Source organism: Triplophysa rosa, linkage group LG21, assembly GCF_024868665.1.
Source record: "Triplophysa rosa linkage group LG21, Trosa_1v2, whole genome shotgun sequence".
NCBI classification, from domain to species: Eukaryota; Metazoa; Chordata; class Actinopteri; order Cypriniformes; family Nemacheilidae; genus Triplophysa; species Triplophysa rosa.
Genome location: NC_079910.1, coordinates 20473614 through 20495616, shown reverse-complemented (window position 1 = coordinate 20495616; position 22003 = coordinate 20473614). Strand labels below are relative to the sequence as shown.

The window sequence follows — 22003 nt, the reverse complement described above, 5'->3', positions numbered from 1 at the left end:
AACCACAGTCGTTAGCTTTGGATAACGATTGAAGCCTTTTCTCTTGTCAAGAGGCTCAACGCGACTGCCGACTTTATTTAAGTGCAGATTAATTTCCGCCTACATTAGACAGCCTGTTTAACGTTTTATTTAGGTATTGCATCAATCATAGCTCTAACGTTTAAAATAGAGTTTAGGAAGATGTATGTAACCACAATAATGCCGCACGGAAGTAAAGTTCCGAATGAAAGCGTCTTTTCCGGTCAGTAATTTAACTTCAGATGGAAGCGGGCTGTCTGACAGTAGCCCCGCCGCTCGCGACATCCTTTGACATCATACAGTGGTCGCGTGCACACAGTTCCCTGTACTAAACAACTTGTCAAAGTATGTTCTGTGCACCTTCTGAGAGAACAGTGACAGTCAGCTTTTGTGGGCGGAGTTTGGAGGAGAGACGTTAACTGAAATGGTTGTCAGTCAGCATCCGTCAGAATTGCTTGCATTGGATGTTTTTTTTTCTCAAATCATTTTGCAATGTAGCCTATAATAATCCAACAGTTTTAGTTTATTCGTATTTTTAGCTTATGGCCTAATATGGAATGACACTTTTTAATGAAGTGTTTTGTTGTAGGGGTACAGAGTAACTTACATTACATTCTTTTAGCAGTCAGTTATAGGCCTAATTAATATAGGCTATTCATGAAGGGAGAGGGCTCAATTTTTTGTTTGAATTTACTTTGTTTTGCTTGATTTTATATTAAGTTGTATTGTATTTTATTGAAAAACAAGACAAATTATAAAAAGCACATTTTGACTATTCAGTTTGTGCAACAGTGAAAAAAATAGCTTAATAAATAGAAGAAATGCAAAAAACCATGTTCGGTGTTCGGTATTATTCGGCCTTCGGCCAAGTGTTTCACATCATGTTCGGCTTTGGCCAAGAATTTTCGTTTCGGTGCTTCCCTAACAACAGTATATGATAGCAATATAAGGTATAATACCAACTTTAACGATACAATGTTTAATAACTCAAAAAATATGCAGTTTATTTAATTTCCTGAAAAAAATGGTTTTGGAGATGCGAGGATTCCGCCCGACAGCGACGATATATTTTTTTGATGTCTTGGTCTCAGACCACAACAGCACAAAATTACCAGTGCATTATCTGATGTATTTGTTAACATCAATAATGTGACTGGATCTAAAACGTCCTGCTTCAAATCCAGAGTCAATAACGTTATAGTCTCAGCCTCAGAGGCACACTTTTCTGGAAACACTTCAGCACTTTCGAAGTCGTCGTCTGATTGGTTGAATTTTACAGGATTTCCAGGAGACATGCACGTTGCGTTCTTTAACGGTCCGCCTGGAAGCAACACGAAGCCGTCTGATCCAAGTAGTAAGCTGTTGTGTTTACATCAGTTGCTATAAGAATTCATCAACGACTAAACGCTTAATTCTTAAAAGTATGCGAAGATCACGGCATAAACTTATAATCATTGTTGTTGCTGTTAACTTTTGACACGTTCATGAATGTACACCGGTCTGTTACTGCGGAGACATTTCCACGCCCCCAAACATGACGCGGCACAAAACGAAACGTGATTGGTTGCTTTACCTGTCAGTCATATGGCCTCTTGGGCGGGCCTTGGCCAAAGAAAGCGGCCAAAGTTCCCAGACCTTTATAATTTCATCAGTAGCCCTAAACTGCTCTACAGAAAGCGTTTCGTAAATATGTGATCTCATTCAGGAAAGAAGCGAAAACGCAACAACATCTTAGTCTGCGCCACCGTAGTGCTAGCAAAGGAAGGGGTGAGCGGTGGACTGAGCCGTTGAATGTTGCATAATTGGTCCCCTTTATGTTACCCTGTCCTTTAATTTAAGCCCTTACAAAGAGGCGGTCAGAAATTGCTTGCATAGACAATATAGCATGAACTTGAACTCTTCATTTGTATGGAGTAAGCTTTTGTGAAAAACCTTAAATCGCTACCTGTCTGTGAAGGTGGTCTTGGTGCTCTCGGGTGTCCACCACTATTGTGTACCATACCCTGTGCAGCCATGTTTGCTGCAGGGGGCATCATAGAAACCGACGGGTTATTCATTCGCATTCCAGCTAGAGAAAAAAATTGACAAAACAAACATCATCTATGATTTTCTACTAAATATATAGGGCTAAATTTGCCACTTACTTGTCAAAGCAACTTGCCCAACGCTCAAATAAAAAAGGCTGCTTTCCGTGATAATGATCCCGTCCTCTAAGTACATATACAGGTATATGAAAGTGTCTAAAAAATCAGACCTGTTACTGCCTATTATATTGGTAATCGAGTTATTTTTTTGTCATTATGCCTCGTTCACACTACAAGCAACACGCAGCAACAAATCCTTCTACTCTGCAGTGACAGAAACCAGCAGGCGAAACGGTCACTAGCCCCTGGCGATATGAAATAGAAATAGACCCAAGTGAATAAGAGCCTTTAAAATGGCTTGATATACAGTTATAAAAACAATGGGGCAATAATAATCAGATAAGTGTATTAAATTGTGTATTGCAAGAGAATTAAAGCAACACTTTAAAACATTGGCTCACGAGTTCCCCCATGTGCTCTGTGGGCGGGGCTGTGTGTACCGCCCCGTGTGCTTGTAGCCGCTATGAGGCTTCTCAGGTAGCAGCAGCAGAACTCGTCCGGTTAAGAGTTGTTCTACCACTGAGATCAATTTAGAGACATTATTTTAAGGTAAAAAAAACTACAACGTGTTGCTTTAAAGAGAATGTTGAACAATAGTTCATACAAAATGTAGTATTCAAATATGATTATTTTTCCTGTAGCTCAGTGGTTAGAGCATGGCGTTAGCAATGGCAAGGTCATGGGTACGATCCCAGAGATTGCACATACTTAGAAACAGGTGTATAGTATAATGCAATGTAAGTCACTTTGGATAAAAGCGTCTGGCAATAAATGTAAATGTAAAAATATTATTATTACTATATATTATATTATATAAATGTTGACTTGACAAATTTGCATTTGTTAACTTTACATCACAATCTAATCCTTCAGTAATTCATCCAGGATGTCCTATAGGTGTTATCAAGTCTTGAATACATTACACAAGAGAGTCATTTCTTGTATGTCGACCACATTGTTTTCGATGAGTGATTCATGTCATGTGCATCGCTGCTGTTGCTAAAACCAACATAACTGATTATATCACAAGGCCATAACACAATATTTATTATTGTCATTTTGTTGTGGTATTGATCCAAAATTACCCTGGGCCTGCTGCATGGGGAAGCCAGCATCCATCCTCATCTGACCAGGTGCACCAAGGGGTCCATTGACCCTTATTTCTTGGCCTCTGTTCTGTCCAAAAGCAACATTAATAGCTCCTTCACCTGAATGAACCCAAGACACTGGTTAGTATGGTTATCTTAAATGCTGCCAACAATTGAAAAGAAAACTAAGTAAAAATTTGCATCACCCAGGCTTTGTCAACTCGTGTCAGACAGACCTTTGTGAGAGCAGAAGCGGAAGGTTTCATACCTTCAATCTGCACAGAGAGAATTCCCAGATCGCGTAGCTGCTGCTGGTTGTTTTGGGCCAGGAGGCGTAGTCGCTCGGCAGCCTCTCTGGGGATGTTGAAAGTTACTCGCACACTGTTCCACGGCTCCACCCGCTTGGGATCAAGTCTCTTGGTACCTTCAACAGACACACAGAGTGGAATACAGGAGAAGGGATAAAAATGATTGCAGCGAACCATTCAGATCTGATATCGGACATCACATGCTCCGTTAACACTGTTAGTAGGGGTGCGTGAAAATTTTGATTCTTAGATGCATCGCGATGCAGACGTGGACGATTCTGAATCGATTCACAACAGTCCAAAAATCGATTTTTAAATGTATTAATGACGTGATGTTAGCGGAACAAAAAAGGCAGAAGTCACTCGCGGGTACGGACAGTTTAGAGCAGTGGTTCTCAAACTGGGGGCCGTGGCCCCCTGGGGGGCTCCCAAGATGGATCCAGGGGGGCCACAGATTTTGTGGCATTTTATGAAATATAGAAATTTATCATAGATTTTATGCAATCAAACATCAGAAAAATGACACCACCAACCAAACGAATTGAGGGTCCAGCATTGTATAACTGAATGTTTTTGGTTTAATTAAAATTCTAAATTTAAGATTATACGTCTTTATATGGGGGGGCCGCAAAGCAATGCACTTAACACAAAGGGGGCCTTACAACGAAAAAGTTTGAGAACCACTGGTTTAGAGAGTGCACAGCAGTAAAGATACACGAGCAGTTAAGATAGAGAAAATGATCCAGCCCCCTTGGACTAAACTGCAAGATAAACATGATAAGATAAATTTTAGAATGGTCTTTCTCTGTCTATTCTCAGTGAGCGGAAGGTAAAAGCCGTGCATTTAATTCACTGGGCCGCAGCATAGTTGTCACTAAATGAGTGCAAATAGCGGTTTCCCCAAAACCTGTCACTAACTGTTAAGACATGAGAACATGAACATACTTCTGTAAATATGCACAGTTTGTTACAAGAGGTGCTGGGTGCGCTGCATTAGATGAATCCACTGCTCCATATGTGTATGATGATTTTGTAAGACGATCAGGCAATTCCTGAACTTACTGCCGGTGTCATGAAAAATTCGGACACCGGTTAACATGTAGTATTAATTAGTCGCGTTAATTAAAAAACTATATTATACTTATTTTAACATCTGACAAGAGAAACAGAAAGTATGTAAATGAGAACGGCTTCACTGGGCAGTTTTGCATTTTAATACAGAATGTGACAGTCCAGAGACTAGAAGCAAAAGTGCCAACACTAGTCTGACTGGGAGCGTAAATGCGACGTAATGACGTCACACATATGCAAATTAGTACATCGAGAATCGATTCTAAAATCGAGTCTTGACCCTCAGAATTGATTCTGAATTGAATCGTGAGGGACCAAAGGATTCCCACCCCTAACTGTTAGATGTTTGAACCATTCAATGAATTTTTCAGTTTTTATCCAATGTGGATTCCAAAAATTGCAGAAATGCAGAAACGTAGAGTAAATGTTTTTGGAACGCAAAAATCGTTTAGGACTGAAATAAGACTTCTAAAAGAAAAGTCAACCAATGACCTGTACAATAAAATAAGCTATTAGAGTTCCACACAATACGGATGTACAGAATAATCATCCATACTTTAGGCAATAAGTCTCCTTAACAACATGAAGTTGGATGTGTTCTGTGTTTTGTTACTGGGTCAGCCAAGTAAGCTATTACTGGCCAATAAAGTGAACTAAATAAAAAGAACCTAGCGAGCCACATCAAGAGCCTTCATTGATATTAGGAAGAACTAGGCATACTTTATATTTCTAAAACAAAACACCATTTTTTGAAAATAACCTGAACCTCAAACAGTATTTATAGGAATTTTTTGCCTAGCAAGTCTGTATTCAACATAGATCAACAAGGTCAAATCCCTAACAATGCTGTTGAAGTAGTCCAAATGATAGCTTTGTTTAATGAACAGGACAAAATGTAATTATCCATACAAAACCATTGACAGCTAATTAATCGTTAAAACATCTTTCACATCCGCATTTAGATTTCATTAGAGTGATGAAGCGTTGTACCAGGTCACTGGTGCTCATGTCTGTCAAACAGAACGTGACATGTCATTGACAAATGGGGAAGATTATCAGTGAATCATCATTTACATTAACATCTCTGTCTTATCCTCATCATACCATACAGCTTCAGACGACTTACAAGACATAATAACTATAGTGTTTTTTTTTTTGTCATTTCAGGACCTTGGCTAATGTGATCCCAATGAACTGTCAGTGTAAGGAAATAATAGCTACGCAAGTCTGATTTGAAATGACAGAATCTGGGACATTGATTAAAATCTTTTTAAGGCATAAAAAAGTGTTTCTGATCATCAGTGCATTGCTACTGGGCATATAGGTTTAGACCAAAGACCGACCTAGCAAAAGCATATCTGGAATTCTGTTTAAGATGGCATCCAGCTTGTTCTGAAAGTCCTCATCGGTCATATTCCCTTTGAAAGCCACATATATGGTGGCGTTTTCCACAGGGAAAGGAGGGCTGTCGGTTCTCTCGTCTCCATCTTCCACTCCGGAGTTGTGATCTGTGCATGAGACAGCTTGAAGGGCTTGGGCTTCCCAGGAGCACTCAGACGAGCCTCGTGGATGCACCATATCTCTTCACCGAAAGACTCTGCAACACTTGTTAAAAAAAAATCAGCATCGTCAGTTCAAAATATGCAGGTGCCAGGTACACATAGAAAGAGATTAGTTCATTTACAGCAATGCTTGCCAACGGAAGGGGATAACAAATACAACATATTTACTATCATCTTAATATATGTCATATATAATCAGCGAATTTTGTGGAAGGCCCACGGGGAAAAAAACCTGGTAGAGCACTGTAGTATTTACTGTAGCAAACTATAGTATTCTCTTGTACTACCTACAGTACACTGACAAGCTGTAGTAGTGCTTGTTTTAAAACGGCTGGCAATGCAATTACCATGCAGTTATTAAAAAGAGAAGAAACAGCCTAATACTAAAGTATGACGAAACTCTACAACGCAGTTGAATTATGCACACAACCTGAACAATCCCCTTCACACACGCACGCACGCACAAATAATACCTGTAGCATACAACCTCATGCTAATGAGCCCATAATACTCTCCTGTTATAACGTTAATTCATGACATGTCAGATGGTATATCAGCCCAGCATTTACTAATAAAAAATGTGGCTTTAAATAAACACACAAACACAGAGAATAAGACACCAAACAACTAAAATACTACCAGCATCAAACGAATGATCTGTTAATGGTTTATTATGTGTAAAGAACTTTAGATGTTTATTATGCATTATTATTTCTCTAGCATTAGCATTAGCCCTACCAAAACAAAGACAAACCAAATCGCCTCCGCTCAAGACTAATAACACAACATAAAATGATTTTAAAGATAAAATGTAGTACATAAACTCCCAATAATATCATCATCATAGTAAAAAGAATACATGTTCATAATGCTTCACATTTCACGTTACTTATGCTAGTGTATTAGCTACACAAACACCCTAAGTTAGCCTCACTGGTCAGTATCACATAAATATACCTCACATTTTCATGCATTTTGGACACTTAAATGCCAATTTAGTAAAAGTATTTGAAAAAACTTGAAATAATGCGACAAGACCTTACCGATTTAATCCATCAGGAGTGATTTATTGCAGTAAACAGATATGCTAACAAATGCTAACAGCGCGCTCTCGAGGCAACTGTGCAAGTTCAGCGAGGTGCGCGTGCCCGATGTGACGTAGAAGTCCTTTCTACTGTACAGACGCACAAGAGGTTGTGATCACAAAAATAACGTGACAAAAAAAGCTACCACATTCATCACATAACTAAAGAGGCGTGGCGGATTTCCCTGTCTATGATTTCCCCATTTTTCATATATTATTTTTGTTTTGTTATGCGTCTGTTGTTTGCTCCACAATGTGTTCTTTTGTACAGCTTAAATAAATTTATGGCCGATGGGACCAGCTGAGTGTGACGTCACTTTTGTGGTAGAAGTTTTGTATTTAAAATATTCCATCCTAGATTGTTGTAGTTCATTACGATAATTTAAAATGTTAAAATAAGGTTTCGAACTTCTACTAGACACCTTGTGTAAAATAATCCTCAATTTAAATTCGTTTAGCACTTTCCAGTAAAATTCAGGCTGAATATATATCTTTATTAAATAAAGAATTAAATAAATCCAAGAAAGAAATGTTATGAACCAACTAACATTAGACCAACTAAGACTTGCAGAGGCGTCATGCCCATTCAGAGGCAAGTCCCCCCTCAGATTTTTTAACATAGACAATTGTGTATGCAACCTCCAAACGACGAGTTTCTAGACGGCATCTAATTAATCAGTTGCATGATTCTATTGGAAGACACTATATCAGCGAGCTGCACCCTTGTCCTCTTTGGGAGATTTTCGCCGTTTTGATCACGTACAGGAGCTTAACATTTACCAATCCGGCGACAGAAGCAACAGCGCGGCTAACGATGTAAGCCAATCAGCGTCTGCGCGCGGTCGGGAGCTCGGCTCACGGAAACAAGACTCGTTCTATGCCAGTATGCGCCGTAGTTTAGGCAAAGCATTTGTCACCCACTTTCATTTAGACCCCGCGACCAAACGCGGGTGCGAGAACTGGACCCATGAACTTTTATGCTACAGTTCAATTTCAGGGTGCAAAGACTGACAATAGTCTAAATTCACTATCAATAATATATTAAATCATTTAATATAGATTTGGTAATACATAGAGTGGGACATTAGTTCAAATAATATATACAATATATTAAATAATAATAATTGACACTTGTCATATAAAGAAATAGATGCACTTAAATGATTATATTATGTATCATATTGCATTATACATTCCCGTTTCATAATGGAAGGAATTTTGTAATGGATAATAAATCTATATTAAACGCAGTTTAACAAAGGGTAACCACTTTGCTACATTTTTATTTGCTTTTACTTTTGTGCTCTATGTTCATTTGTATGGAAACAATGACTCTTTTACTACTATAGCACACAATTGTAGATAATTGTTCTCAAAATACACCAGACTAATGCATTTACCATATATCAATCAGATAGTGTTGTAACTTAATTCTCGCAATGATTTGTGGGATGTTTTGAATACACTTAATAGATATTCTCTATAATATTGCTTTAAATGTACAGGACATGTTTCTGTGTGTTGTGCACACTGTACCCCCTTAAAAGAAATAGGTGCATGACGCTCCTGGACACAAGAAATACACAAAGTGCCTATTTATTGGAAACTCATGGCATGTCTGGAACGCAGAATTAAACAGAATTGTCACTCGGGAGAAAAACAACAGTACTGCACACTATTCAAATATTCATTACACGGTTTTTACATTCATGATACAGCACGCAACAATGTGTCCTTTTAAAAATGATTAAAGTACTGTATTAACACAATTGCGCTCAAGGAAGAAATTATGCTGATATTGTATTGCACACAAAGGTTTCGTCTGACATTACAAGCAAATCCATCCTATTCCCATAATGTACCCTTAAGGCCTCATGTTTTTTAATACACTTTGTTAGCTTCTTCCCTTCATGTTAACTTTCTCCATTGAATGCTGGAACTTTTATCTATCAATTTACCGTTAAGACTATTTACTATGGTAACAAAAAACAACTATTAAATAAACCCAAACCCAGAATCATCAATAAATAATATGCAACGTTAAAACTTTCAAGTAGCGTTTGTAAAGGTCCTTAATTTAAGTAAAAATGCCCACTCCTTGAAAAACCTTTCTAATAGTCTACATAATCCTGGAGGAACTAATCATTATAAGCATACAGTACCTGTCAAATGTTTGGATTTATTTGACAAGAGTTTGTTCCTCAGATTAGGATTTTGAACAAATATGATGTAATTGCACCTACAGTACAATTGAAATTGTATATATTTAATGGAAGAGTGCTATTTGATTATATGTTTAATAAAAATAACATCAGCTATAGAAATGAATCAAGTTTGTGTTTCCAAACGTCTGACAGGTACTGTATGTGTCCTATACGTGCTTAAATTAAAATCGTTCCTTTGTAACATATAGTGACATGAATTGTAGTTGTAAAATTGTTTGAGTAAAAAATAAAAACCAAGCTGAAATCTTGCTGTATTGAACAAGTAGACACATCACGTGCATGTTTCTATATGCATTTGTGGCAGCGATAGCAGCTTGGATCAATTATGTCACAAACGATACATGTAACCAGTGCACACAGAGCAGGATATGTGATGGATTCTAGGGCATAGACATGGCCAGAGCAGAGGCGTCAGTGCTGCGAGGGTCCTTCACACCTATGATCAGGTCATTGGTTCTCCTGGTTCCTTCTACCAGTGAGATGATGTCCACCTTCTCCACCTTATGGCCCAACTTTGTGAGAGACTCCACATCGGCCTGTAAAAATTTAGCTTCACAAATAAAAAGACTCAAGTTAAAAAGGAATTCCACTCAAAAACACAAACATATCCAGTGTCACATCGTCATGAACAAAGTATTTTGCTGGTTTTATCATCCATGGAGTCACATTTGGCACTTAGCTGAATTCAACAAAAATTCACAGATGATGAAAATGTTAATGATTGTTGTAATCGTTTATTTTATATGATGAGATTCACAGTTACCCTGTTACCGAAATTGGGACATGTCATTATTTCCTAGCAATAGGAAAACAATCAAAATGTGTTAAATAAATAACACTGGTTTCGAGGATAAGCCCACCCAAAATGGAAACGGTTTAGGACATGGTTTCTAAACTTATTTCTCTTGAATGAATTATAAACATACAAATGAAAAACATAAAAAGAAAGGATTAAAGTGATAAATATTGAGATAACATGCACTCATTGTTCTTCGTATAATAAATCTGGCTTTAGTTTTTTTCCCTGAACATTTCATTTTTGGTCATTAAAATAAGTTACACATTTTTGATTTTATACAGTACAGTGAACCAATTATTGTTAACAGATTTTGTTACATTTATGTGACTATATGGTGCTATCGTGCACATGTCTGCATTTTATGTTGGATGACAAGTTCTGTACAAGATAAGCACGCTTATCGCAACGTACGGTATGTTCACGATGTCATGATGCGTTTGGACGTTACCGCATCATAAATCTGCCTTGCCCAATCAACTGCCCTTTTGTTATTGAAAACACATTTAAAACAAAAGTCAAACAGACAAAGTCAACAGTAGAGCACTTACAGTCTACCAGGAGGGTGTTGGTTTGTATGAGAGGATGGAGCCTGCCGTAAGATAGACTGTCGCTCATGTTTTTGCGTGATGATAGAACATTAACTAAAACCTGAAAGAAACACAGCCGCTCATGAAGTCACAGTGAAATATAAACTTCTTTATAGCCCATCTGCCACAAAAATGACACTTTACCTGAGTGATGCCGCTAAGGGCCCGGTCAGCGTTAGAGGAACCCAGGGCGATGTAAGTGCCACACAGGCCAATGGAGGGTCTCACTGTAATGGGCATCAAGAAGGAGGCGGGTCTCTTCCCTGGCTCAACGATGTTAAGCTGACGATAAAACGCAACAAATATTCACGGCCGGCAATTCAGGCATGACGTATTAAAACATCTGTTTATGTCATACGTGAAGCACCAAGGCATACCGGATTTAACTCCGCCGAGTCATGGGTTTTATTGGGCCAGGAGAAATCTAGAATCTGACTGTTAAGAAGGATCCCGGAAGGCGTCACAATGTAGCTTCCAAAAGGCCGGTTCAGTGAGCTGTATGTATGAAAATCATTCATATATGCTGCAAACCAAATCATTTTAACATCAGGCTTTACTGATCCAGCTCTGTGTTGTGACCTACCTCATAACAGATACTATCAAATCGTCTGTGCCCATAATCACCACCTGGCTAGCCACGGCACCGTCCTGCAGCTTGTACGACGTCACGTAATTTTTGGCGAGAGACGCACGTGAGTCGTTGATCTTTTGACGGAACAGGGAAGCCTGACTTTTACTGAGAAACCAACGGGACACTTTTAAGTTAGTCAACATCATGTCACTGGAATTGAAAAAATGACACACAGAGGTGCTGTGATGTTTTGGTCATGATTTAATTTTTAATATGCATTTAGCCTGAATGACCTCAAATTTATTGCATGACTACATGGAACAATTGTACACACCACTAAACTACTCCTACTGTACTAAACAAACTCTGTCTCTTTATATTTGTAATAATCGTTCCTCCACCTTTTATAACAAAAGCAAGCTCATCGCAACTCAAAATAACACAAACGTAACTATGGTAATTATGTTTATTACTACAAATAAAAAACAGAATTAAGTACATTGCATAAGTATTCCTACCCTTAACTCAATACTTGGTTGAGTCAACTCAACTCAACTCAACTCAACTCAACTCAACTCAACTGTCAGGTTGGATGGAGACCATCAGTAGACAGACATTTTCAGGTTTCTACAGAGATGTTCAGTTGGGTTCAAGCCCAAGCACTGGCTGGACCAATCAAGGACATTGACAGAGTTGTCCATAAGTCACTCTTGCATTGTGCTTAGGATCATTGTCCTGTTGGAGAACAAACCTTCAGGCCAGTCTGAGGTTCTGAATGCGCTGGACTAGGTTTTCATTAAGAGTACGTCTGTACTTTGTGCCGTCGAGCATTCCTTCAGTCCCTGCTGCTGAAAAACACCTCGCAGCGTGATGCTGTTCCCACCACACTTATTTACTGTAATGAGCAATGCTTAGTTTCCTCCGGACATGATTCTCTGGTCTGATGAATCGTAGTTTCAAGCATCTTGTTTCTGATCGTTTGAAAGTGTTTTTTTATGTGTCTTCACTGAGGAGACGCTTGAGTTTGGCCACTCTTTCATAAAGCCCAGATTGGTGGAGTGTTGCGGTGATGTTTGTCCTTCTGTAAGTTTCTCCTTTCTCCATATATGATCATGAGGCTCAACCAGAGTGTCAATCAGCTTCTTGGTCACTGCTCTAACCAAGACCCTTCTCCATCGATTGTTCAGTTTCTCCAGGAGGACAGCTCAAGTAAGAGATCTGGTTGTTTCTTTTTCTTTTCCATTTTTGGAGTCTACATGCTTCTGTGAACCTTCACAATACAGCAGATTAATAATTGTAGTCTTTCCCAGATCTGTATCTTGATCAAATCCTGTCTCAGAGCTCTACTGGCAGTTCTTTTGACCTCATGACTTGTTTTTGCTCTGATGTGCATTTTCAGATATTCAACCTTTTATTAAGAGGTGTGAGCCTTTCCAAATCATACTTATTCTATTGAATTTGCCACAGGTGAACTCCACCTGAAGAGTACATTAATAAGCAAAACTGGAATGCTTCTAAGTTCAATTTCAAGTGTTTCTAAAAAGTGTATGAATACTTATGCAATTAAATTTTTCAGTTTTTTATTTGTTGTACATTTGTCACAAATCTGTTTTTTGTTTAGTCATTATGGTTAACAGAGTGTAGATTCATGTTGCAAAAAATCTATTTGAAGTAGTAATCTATTTGAACAGAGCAGCAACATAACAAAATGTGAGAAACATTAAGGGGGGTATGAATACTTTTGCACTGTATATATGTATACATGCATTTACAGACAGTTTACCTCGAACGTTTCTTTAACCTATACAATTTCAAAAGCCAATAACACGAATCACCTGAGCATCTGTGCCACAACATCTGAGACGGAAGCATTAAACATCGGGTCCCCAAGTCCACTAGCCTGGGACAAGGCAATCTTCAAAGACTACATGTCACGGGAAATCAAACGTACAGAAATTACTTTTACATTTACGTATTTGGCAGACGCTTTAAAAGCGACATACATTGCATTATACTACACATTTGTTTCTAAGTATGTGCAATCCTTGGGATCGAACCCACAACCTTGGCATTGCTAATGCCATGCTCTAACCACTGAGCTACAGGAAAGCTACAAATGAAGTAATAGAGCTGCACGTGGAGTAGTGCTACGTATAAGCCAAGTACCAACAATGCCATCCAACCAACAAAGCCGTACCTCAGCGATCCAGTGGTGAAGTCTGTTCCTCGGCACCTGGTTTGTGATATTATATCCCTCCAGGATGTTTAGAGCGGAGAGCAGAGCGGCTCCCGCGTGGGGCGGAGGAGCGGCCAATACCCGGTGACCTGTTAGCATCGACAAACCCTTCCATAAACACACTGCCGCGAAACATTTTCATTTTTATTCACCAAATACAACTCTTAAGACTGCATTTCTCATCCAACAGTATGTGCAAAACAAGGCTGGATGTGGCGTTCTGGATGAAGGGATCCGTCTGTACAGACGTGCCTGCTTAGCCTTATTTTTTTTTAAATGGCACGAGCACTATTTACCTTGATAAAGACTTTGCAGTGGCTTCTGTAGGATGGTGCTGTAGTTTCTAAAGTCTTCCTCTTTCAGCACACCTCCTTTCGCCTGAACCTATCACAGAAGCACAGCAGATGACAGCAAATCAGGCAATCGCTAATGTTAGTTAATACTAGCAAACACAAAGTAAAGCGGCACATGCAGTTGATCACCAATAAAAATGCGAACGAGTGAGTGCCTGTTGTTGTGGACAAGCTTAGACGTACCACAGACGTCATCTCCTGTGTCAGATTCCCACGGTAGAACTCTGAGATCCCATTGGCTGCAATCTTGTCCAAAACGTCAGCTAAATCCGGACGTCTCATGAAGAGTGGACTCTGCCCGTTCGGCAGGAAGATATCTCTGAAGGTTTCCGACACATTTTGGCCTTTCAGTTTAGACAACGCATCAGCTGTGAACAGATTTGAAACTCAGACTCAAGTGCTCTTCCAAACTGATTTGAACGGGAGGAACGGACAGTCAGCTATAGCACAGGTGTGCCGCACTCTCACCCAGTTCGTGCGTAACGTTGAATCCATTCCTGGCGACATCCGCAGCCGTGGTGACAAGCTCTTTCCACTGCATTCTAGTGTAAAATAAGATTACTCTGTTACATACAGACTGAAGTCAATGTGCATCACAACTATAAGGATAAAAATCCAGCCATTTGTTTGGAGTTCATACAGGTTTGGAATGACTAGAGGGCAAGTCAATTATCAAAGTAGGCATGCACAGATACAAAAATTCTGTGCTGACACCGATGTTCGATCAGTTAGAATGACTGACAACTGCCAATACTGATGGTTTAGCTTTTAAGGCATTGTATCCCTAACTTTAACAAACTCGTCATATTCCGAGTTTTATGTTAAAAGTTGAAATTCGAGCAGCGCAGAGCTTAAAAGCTACAACCCATTCAAATTAATACTGCACACAACATGAGTTCAGGTCCGTTGACATTACAACGATAACAGTAATTATAAAAAATTAAGTTTTAAAAATCGTTAGGAGAATAGCGGGGTTCAGACGACAACAACGTTATGGATGTGGGATAGTTTTTTTTTCCAGCTAGTGAACTATAAAACATACTGTCAAACAGACTCTGGCACAGGGCCGTCGCTAGTGGGGTGAAAGGTGGTGACAATTACACAAAATCCACCAGTTACACTATATTTTCCCCATGTTGTAAATATTTTTAGCCTATATTTCTAGACTATGAAAGTGACCTATTAGTCAGATATGGTGACCCATACCCGAAATGTGACCTCTGCTTTTAACCCATCCAGAGAGTAGTGAACACACGCACAGCAAGTGGTGATCACACGTACACCCGGAGCAGTGGGCAGCTATCACTGCAGCGCCCGGGGAGCAAGTAGGGATAAGGTGCCTTGCTCAAGGGCACCTCAGTCGTTACCCACTGGCCCTGGGAATCGAACCGGCAAGCTTCTGGTCACGAGTCCGACTCTCTAACCATTAGGCCACTCAACCTGGTCATTTTTTTAAATCTCTGCTTCTCTTAAAAGAATGGTTTAGTCTGATCCAATCAATTCGTCAGCTTGGCTACTAACAAACATCAGAGGAACCCAATAAGATTCTAACTCCCACCCCAGCTCGTAAACGGAACCAATCAGACTTGAGGCGATAGTTGAATTCCAAAATGACATTCCGTAATGAAAGAGCAAGAGACTGAGTAAAAATGTTGGGGAAAAGAAAGCATAAATCCGGGTGTAAGAAATGTCATGAAAGGAAGGAGAGGGATGCCAGAAAGAACTGCTTTATCACAGTCTATTAAGATTTTCTTTACCAAGAAAGGTTAGTCATTTTGCTGTCCAACTGACTATCGTTGCCGGTATTGTCAAATCATTTTCTCGTTACTGTACCAACGCGCACCACCACAGACCGAACGATTATTACGAAGTCAAAGTCGCTGTCTTTTTGCGCTATTGTAATAGTGTTGGTTTGTACAACACGCAGTAAAGGAAATGACCCGTCGAACGTCACAAGATTTACGGACTTGTTGGCTGATTATATAATTTATTACAGTCAAGAAAACACTGATTGTTGGCGCCATGCATGCTCTTCACCTGTTGACCCCAAAAAGACATTGACTAATGTGCTAAACACTAAAGAGGGGTACAAAACAACAGATCTAAAATGGCGGTGAACGTACGACAAATGTCTTTCCCATGAAGCAAGTAAGGCACACAAAACATGCTACCTGAAGAGGAAAAAAATGGGAAATATTCTTTGATAGAAGCCAAAGGAATAGATAGCAGCTTGCAAAAACAAAAACAGCTGGAAGTTGAAAAAAACAACACAATCTTTAATGAATATTGGATGTCACACTTTTTTTGGCATCAAGAGACGTTGCATTCAGTGGGACCACAGACAGGTGATGTACGCAAAGGAATTTATTATTCTGTGATTTGTGATTTGTGAACTCCTGAGATTTCTCATATAGAGCGAAATGTGATTCTGTTAAGATCTGTAACAAAGAAGTAGAATGATCTGTGGGAGACAATTGAGTGTTTTATTTACAATTCAAAGCTTTCAATAGAAAGACTGGCCGAGAAATATCAGAAATTATATTGAAGAGGAGCATTGATATTTCAGACTGCATGGGACAAGGATTTGACAATGGGGCAAATATGTCAGGCAAAGTGAAAAGGGGTTCAGGCTGCAATTAAAAACCCTCTCGCAACATATTCACCCTGCGCCTCACATTCTTTGAATCTTGTTGGGGTACAAGCAGCTGTTGGCTGTTTGAACCGCTTATACAATCTCTTTACATTTACATGTTCCATTTATGCATTTGGCAGCTCATTTATCCAAAGCGACTTACATTCCATTGCATTATACATTTGTTTCTGACTATGTCCAATCCCCTGGGATGGAACCCATGACCTTGGCGTTGCTTGCGCTATGCTCTAACCACTGAGCCACGGGAAAGCTTTAGTGCAAGGCCAGAGCGGTGGGAAATCCTTAAAGTACAAACAGGCTGCTCCCTTCAACGCTTGTCAGAGACATGGTGAAGTGCACGTACAGCTGCAGTTAAACCTGTGGCAAACCACTTTATGACCATCGGTCATAAAAGCTTTGGACAGCATCCTTGCTATGTGCAGTTTAACCAATGAAGCCAGGTCAGAGGCCAGTTGTCTAAAATAGTACTTCATGTTCTTCAAAGCCATACTTCTTCCCACTGTATGGAAGGAAATATTAGTCCATTGAAAGCAGAAACCTAATTCTGCAATCAGGAACAATTTCAATGAACGTTGAAATAAGCAACATACAGGCATTAAAGGAAGAGATGGAGGTTTGGCCTGACTCATGGGATAGTCTTTTTGCAGAAGCCTCCCTCATTGCAGAAGCTAAGGATGTGCCCAAATATACCCAGGACTTACAGCTGGCTTTGAGAATAAAGTGAGACATCTTAAGTCTGTGTATAATGCCACATTTGCAGACTGTAGCTGTGTCCCAATTCGAAGGCTGCAACCTTCTAAGGTCGACGAGGTCTCTGTCTTTAAAGGAAGCAGCCTCAGAAGTCCACGAAGCGAACGGAATTAAGATTTGCATCACCTGCTGCTCCTGTACGACACCCAGAGACGTTTCTGACTATTTGAAACACTCATGTAGATAAAAACAGCCCAACAGTGTATTAAATTAAGCAACCTTAGAAATATAAAACACAATAATGCACCAATAATATTAATGAACAACATCATATATAATATTTCAGCAAGTTGAAACTTGTCAAAAACTTTCTCAGGTCTACCCAAACTCAGGAAAGGTTTAATAGCCTTGCTCGACTTTCAATTGAAAGCCCACTCAGCAGACAGCTGGACTTACAAGACATCATAAATGACTTTGCCAACAAAAAGGTCAGACACTGGGATTTTGGTTCATCCTAGGTCTAGTGATGTGAAAGGTCATCAAAGCTTAAAGATCAGTTAAACTGACATTCACTCATAATTCATGTATTTTTCATTTTTATTTCAATGTTCATTACTAATAAAAATGGTTTTAATACCCTTAGTGTTTGCTATCAATTTTTTTATTTAATGTGCATTTTGGGGCCCACATCACTATTTTTTCAGTGAGCCCAGAACTCCTCAGCTACGGCCCTGCTCTGGTGGATCTCTAATGTACAGCTATACACCTTATTCAGGCTGCCGCCATGTGGATTTTATAATGAGGCTGAGAGGGATAAAAGTCCAGAGCGCTGCATTACACTGCATTGATTTGTAACGGGATGCTGTTTGTTCATCCATCAAAACACAAAAAACACATCATTTCACTAATTTCCACAGGACAGAGAACTAAAGAAAACATGGAAAAATGAAATCAGACGGGTCTTAGCAGTAGCACCTAGTTTCGGGATTACGAATAGTGTATAATCTACATAAAATCTATTTTTGATAATGATCTTAATTAACACCAGACACGGCACAATGCGACGCGACGCGACAAAAGACAATAGAACCCATTAGAACCCATTATAATTTTACATCTTGTCCACACTGAATGTGGCGCGATGCGACAATCCCATTAGAACAAGCCACGTGTCGCAGCACGATGTCCGGTGTAGACACGGTGTAAAGTGTATAGATGATCGCAACGCGGGTTCCCAGACACAAGCGCACCATCATCCTTCAGAGAGAGCATCCAGCCTTTGCGGTCATATTTTGGAGAAAAGACGCTGGGGAATGAAAACGAAAGCATCAGGAGCAGGTCATCTACATTCATTTTAGTGACTGGGAACACTGCAGCGCACGCGCTTAGAATAAACATACTGTACAGTTATCGATCGTCCGCTGGTGTGGATGCAAATAAAGTTTAAGTTACAGTTATCATTATAATTATAATGTAAATGGCCCTTTCCAACGTGTTCCGCCCCTTTTTGATGGACAGGATATAATCGGCCTTGTTAGCTAACAGTCAAAAGTCTTGCTCTGTCTGACTATAGATGTACCTTCCATACAGCTGATGAGCTTGATGTAGTCCACTGAGCATGCCCGGAGTGGCCACTAACAGACCTGACTGACAGACAAAAAAACACAGCACAATTACTGTCAATAAATGCAGTAAGTAAACAAAGCAGATATTATGTCTACCGGAGACGAGAGGAAAGCTGATCTGAATAAACCTTTACCCTTTGACTAACATTGAACATCAAGTTCTTGTGGATGGCAAACGGTGCGGTCTCACGAAAGTCAATGACTCGGCTTTCATTCTTACGGATGTCATGGACTAGCATCACGCCACCACTGGGAAGCAAGTAAACAACAGTCACTTGCTGTTTTGAATTAGACAACCATAAAATCCAATTCTCTACGTTTTTCACATGTCTTCTTCTGAAACTCGCATAGCTTTTGATCTTTTACGTTGCTCTCTGAAATCAACAGTCTTTTGTGAAACTCAAGAGCTGGCACTCGTACCCGCCGATGCCTGAGGTGTGGGGATGAACAATGCCCAGGCAGAGAGAGGCGGCTATGGCAGCATCTACACTTGATCCTTGCTTGCCCAGCACGTCAAAGCCCAGAGACGTGCAGCGCGCCACATCCGTTACTACTGCGGCTTGAGTGTACACCTGGAAAAGTACGAGACAATCGTCAAACAGGAAAACCTCATCAGACTGGAAGAAAATGTCACTTTCAAATACTGTAAGCAGATTCTTCATCTTATTCTTGTCCAATAAAATTCCGTGAAACGAATGCCCAAAGGATTTTTTCCCTCAGTAAACGTTCATAATCACATCACTTTCTGTCACCCGAAAAGTCATGATGCATCTTTAATCATAATTTTGTTCGGAAGATGAATATTTCATAATAACATAAGCCCAGTGTACTGACATTTCAAACAAATAAACGGTCACCATTTGTAAAAGGAGGCTGCTAAACGCCAGAGTGGGAACATAATATTTCCAACCCTTTGTATGCTGTCAAAGCATATCACAGGCCCTTTTATAGAGTCGTGTGCCTTTGTAAAGGTCCTGGGGACCATGCCAGGATGATCATTTTTAAAAGATAAAAATGACGCTACTCCTTTCATTCCCAGACCGCCAATGTTTCGCAAAGCAGATTGAGTGAGCCAAGATGTCCAGACCTGAATATACTGTGTGACAGCTCACTACTACTGCATACAACGGTGTAAAATAAACCTAAAAATGACCTGGTTAACGACACTGTTTTTCCTAAATGTGAAACCAAGCGCTGTTAATAATTTTGGGGTAATAACCCACGGCACCTGTGGTTCCCCAAAGTAGATCTGCATTATGAGCGCCACAGTGACCCCAGTTGCGAAGGTCAAGCAGGAGGTGATGATGACGGTGAGGCTATCTCGTGTACACGCGCAATCTTGTGCCAATGGGTCTCTGGTGGTCTCTCTCAGTGGAGAGACGTTATGGCTTGCCAAGTCCGAAGCAGAAGAGGGCAGTCGCTGCAGCCGAGCTGACTTCAGAAACAGATCAGGATCTACAAATAGCGACCAGACAGAATTTAAGCAACAACATCAAGCTAACAGCATCTGACCGATCTCGAATCACCACCCTGGGTATATTACATACTGTGTATATATAGATAAAACGCACGCACCTGTGTCCTGCTCGCTGAGGAAGTTATCATCGTCTTTGCGTGATTTCAGGGTGTTGTCTGATGAGAGAGCATCATCTTCTGGCAGTCTAGGGAAGCTGGTGATGCTCATGTAGTCCACGGGTGAGTAAGCGCTGCTCAGAGTCGCATCTTTCTCCACCACTGTCACACCGGCATCAGCCACTGCTGGAGTGTACATCATCTTTTACCTAAAAACACATTTCATTGCGTGACTGATGCGAAGCAACAAGCCACGCAGACTCTGGTCTCTTTTCTTCAGTGTTTAATGAGTCTGCGTTTAAAAACACGACGGATGACTGAGGGATGCTTGTTTATAGTTGACATCGCCATTGGTGGCCTATATTATCGATATTAACTTTAATAGTTTTAATATAACACTCCATCATTCCTGGATGAATATCCCTCTGCAAGTGATAACGTTACCTTACAGCTCCGAAAACATCGCAAGGTCATCAGCGTCAACACATCGGCAACGCTTACGTTTCCATACACGCGTTATTTATTTAACAGACACAAACAAGCGACGCCACGAGACTAAACAGCATTTTCAATGCGACGCATCCTGCGTGCACCAGTAATAAATGAACAATGATCACATATTTCTGGGGTTTTAGTCGCTATGTACACATCAACCATATGTGTGTTCGATTTCCTGCGGCGCTGCGCAGGCCGGGCTGCTTTTGACATCCATGTATCGCGAGAGCGTCAGAAAATCACGTAGTGTAGTTCGCTCTCGCGATACTTTAATGTCACACGCCGAAGTGAAGTCGAACGCCTTTACGCCAGATACAGAGCAGAAGAGCTGAAAGATCAGGTGACGTCATCCGTGCAGGTGCGACGCGTTATTTTGTTGAAATACACGACGAAACAGCGGTCGTTTTTAACAGTTGTAATTATCGTAAGTGTTTAATGTCTTGAAAATGCAAACCTTGCGTCGAGATAAGAGATTCGACGCTACGGCCAGATGCGTCCGTTTGACGCGTGTGTACGTCGACCATAAAGCACGTTAAACGCAAGAACCGTCATGTGTCGTAGTGTCCTAAGTGTTTCCATTCTACTTACATGTGCAATTTCTGTGGAGTTCAGCAGCGCGGATAAATCAGTCAATGGATTGTGAATGTGCGTGTCGACGCTTACGCATGCGTCGTAACTGAGGAGAAGCGGATGTGATCCTGCAGAACAGGTTCCTCCTGGACAGATACTGGAGAAGCAGGTGTGTGCGTGCGTGCGCCAAATGTCCTCAGTAACAAGTGTGTGAATTACTTGCTTTTTTCTTTAAATCTAATGTCTTGCACATGTTTGTGTGATTATTAGGTTTAGGTGTTGGGGTAGGGTTATGGATAGAATTTATCATGAGCCTGAAATAAAATCGATGGAAGTGTATGGTATGTCCCCC

At 40.2% G+C, this 22003-nt stretch overlaps 2 protein-coding genes across 11 annotated transcripts in view; both read right to left on the bottom strand.

The window, feature by feature from the left end:
* Positions 1–7496, bottom strand: part of ncoa6 (nuclear receptor coactivator 6) — an 87404-nt gene extending 79908 nt beyond the window's left edge. The window contains exons 1-5 of one of the 8 annotated variants that reach the window (XR_008961618.1): positions 7235–7388; positions 5973–6234; positions 3519–3674; positions 3248–3370; positions 1964–2086 (exon numbers count right to left, since the gene is read on the bottom strand). Coding sequence is in view for 7 of the 8 variants with exons in the window: in XM_057319438.1 (XP_057175421.1) it covers positions 1964–2086; positions 3248–3370; positions 3519–3674; positions 5973–6207 (637 nt within the window). In the remaining variant the exon portion in view is untranslated. Of the gene's footprint in view, positions 1–1963; positions 2087–3247; positions 3371–3518; positions 3675–5972; positions 6235–7234 lie in introns of all 8 variants that reach the window. The other 7 variants (XM_057319438.1, XM_057319439.1, XM_057319437.1 and 4 more) reach the window with 7 other exon arrangements.
* A 1348-nt stretch (positions 7497–8844) lies between these two features.
* LOC130571827 (glutathione hydrolase 7) lies at positions 8845–21777 on the bottom strand. 3 transcript variants are annotated; one of them, XM_057363067.1, is made up of 16 exons: positions 21670–21777; positions 20590–20795; positions 20243–20469; positions 19435–19586; positions 19149–19263; positions 18969–19036; positions 14515–14588; positions 14230–14414; positions 13990–14077; positions 13655–13782; positions 13293–13381; positions 11470–11622; positions 11264–11381; positions 11031–11168; positions 10848–10947; positions 8845–10050 (listed from the first exon to the last, which is right to left on the bottom strand). In XM_057363067.1, exons 2-16 carry the CDS (start codon positions 20786–20788, stop codon positions 9881–9883), a joined length of 2004 nt encoding a protein of 667 aa, XP_057219050.1. In that variant the 5' UTR covers positions 20789–20795; positions 21670–21777; the 3' UTR covers positions 8845–9880. The 3 variants fall into 3 exon arrangements, with proteins under 3 accessions (XP_057219050.1, XP_057219051.1, XP_057219053.1); XM_057363068.1 differs by lacking the exon at positions 21670–21777 and adding an exon at positions 21031–21216; XM_057363070.1 differs by lacking the exons at positions 18969–19036; positions 19149–19263 and having other exon boundaries at positions 21670–21776.
* Between the last annotated feature and the right edge of the window lie 226 nt (positions 21778–22003).

Excerpts from the sequence above, each read along its gene's own strand:
- LOC130571827 (XM_057363067.1), bottom strand. The coding sequence starts at position 20,788 with ATGATGTACACTCCAGCAGTGGCTGATGCCGGTGTGACAGTGGTGGAG. Across the intron at positions 19,037-19,148 it reads TGTTCAATGTTAGTCAAAGG|TCAGGTCTGTTAGTGGCCAC; the intron begins GTAAAGGTTTAT and ends TTTGTCTGTCAG. Across the intron at positions 11,169-11,263 it reads ACTCGGCGGAGTTAAATCCG|CTTAACATCGTTGAGCCAGG; the intron begins GTATGCCTTGGT and ends TTTTATCGTCAG.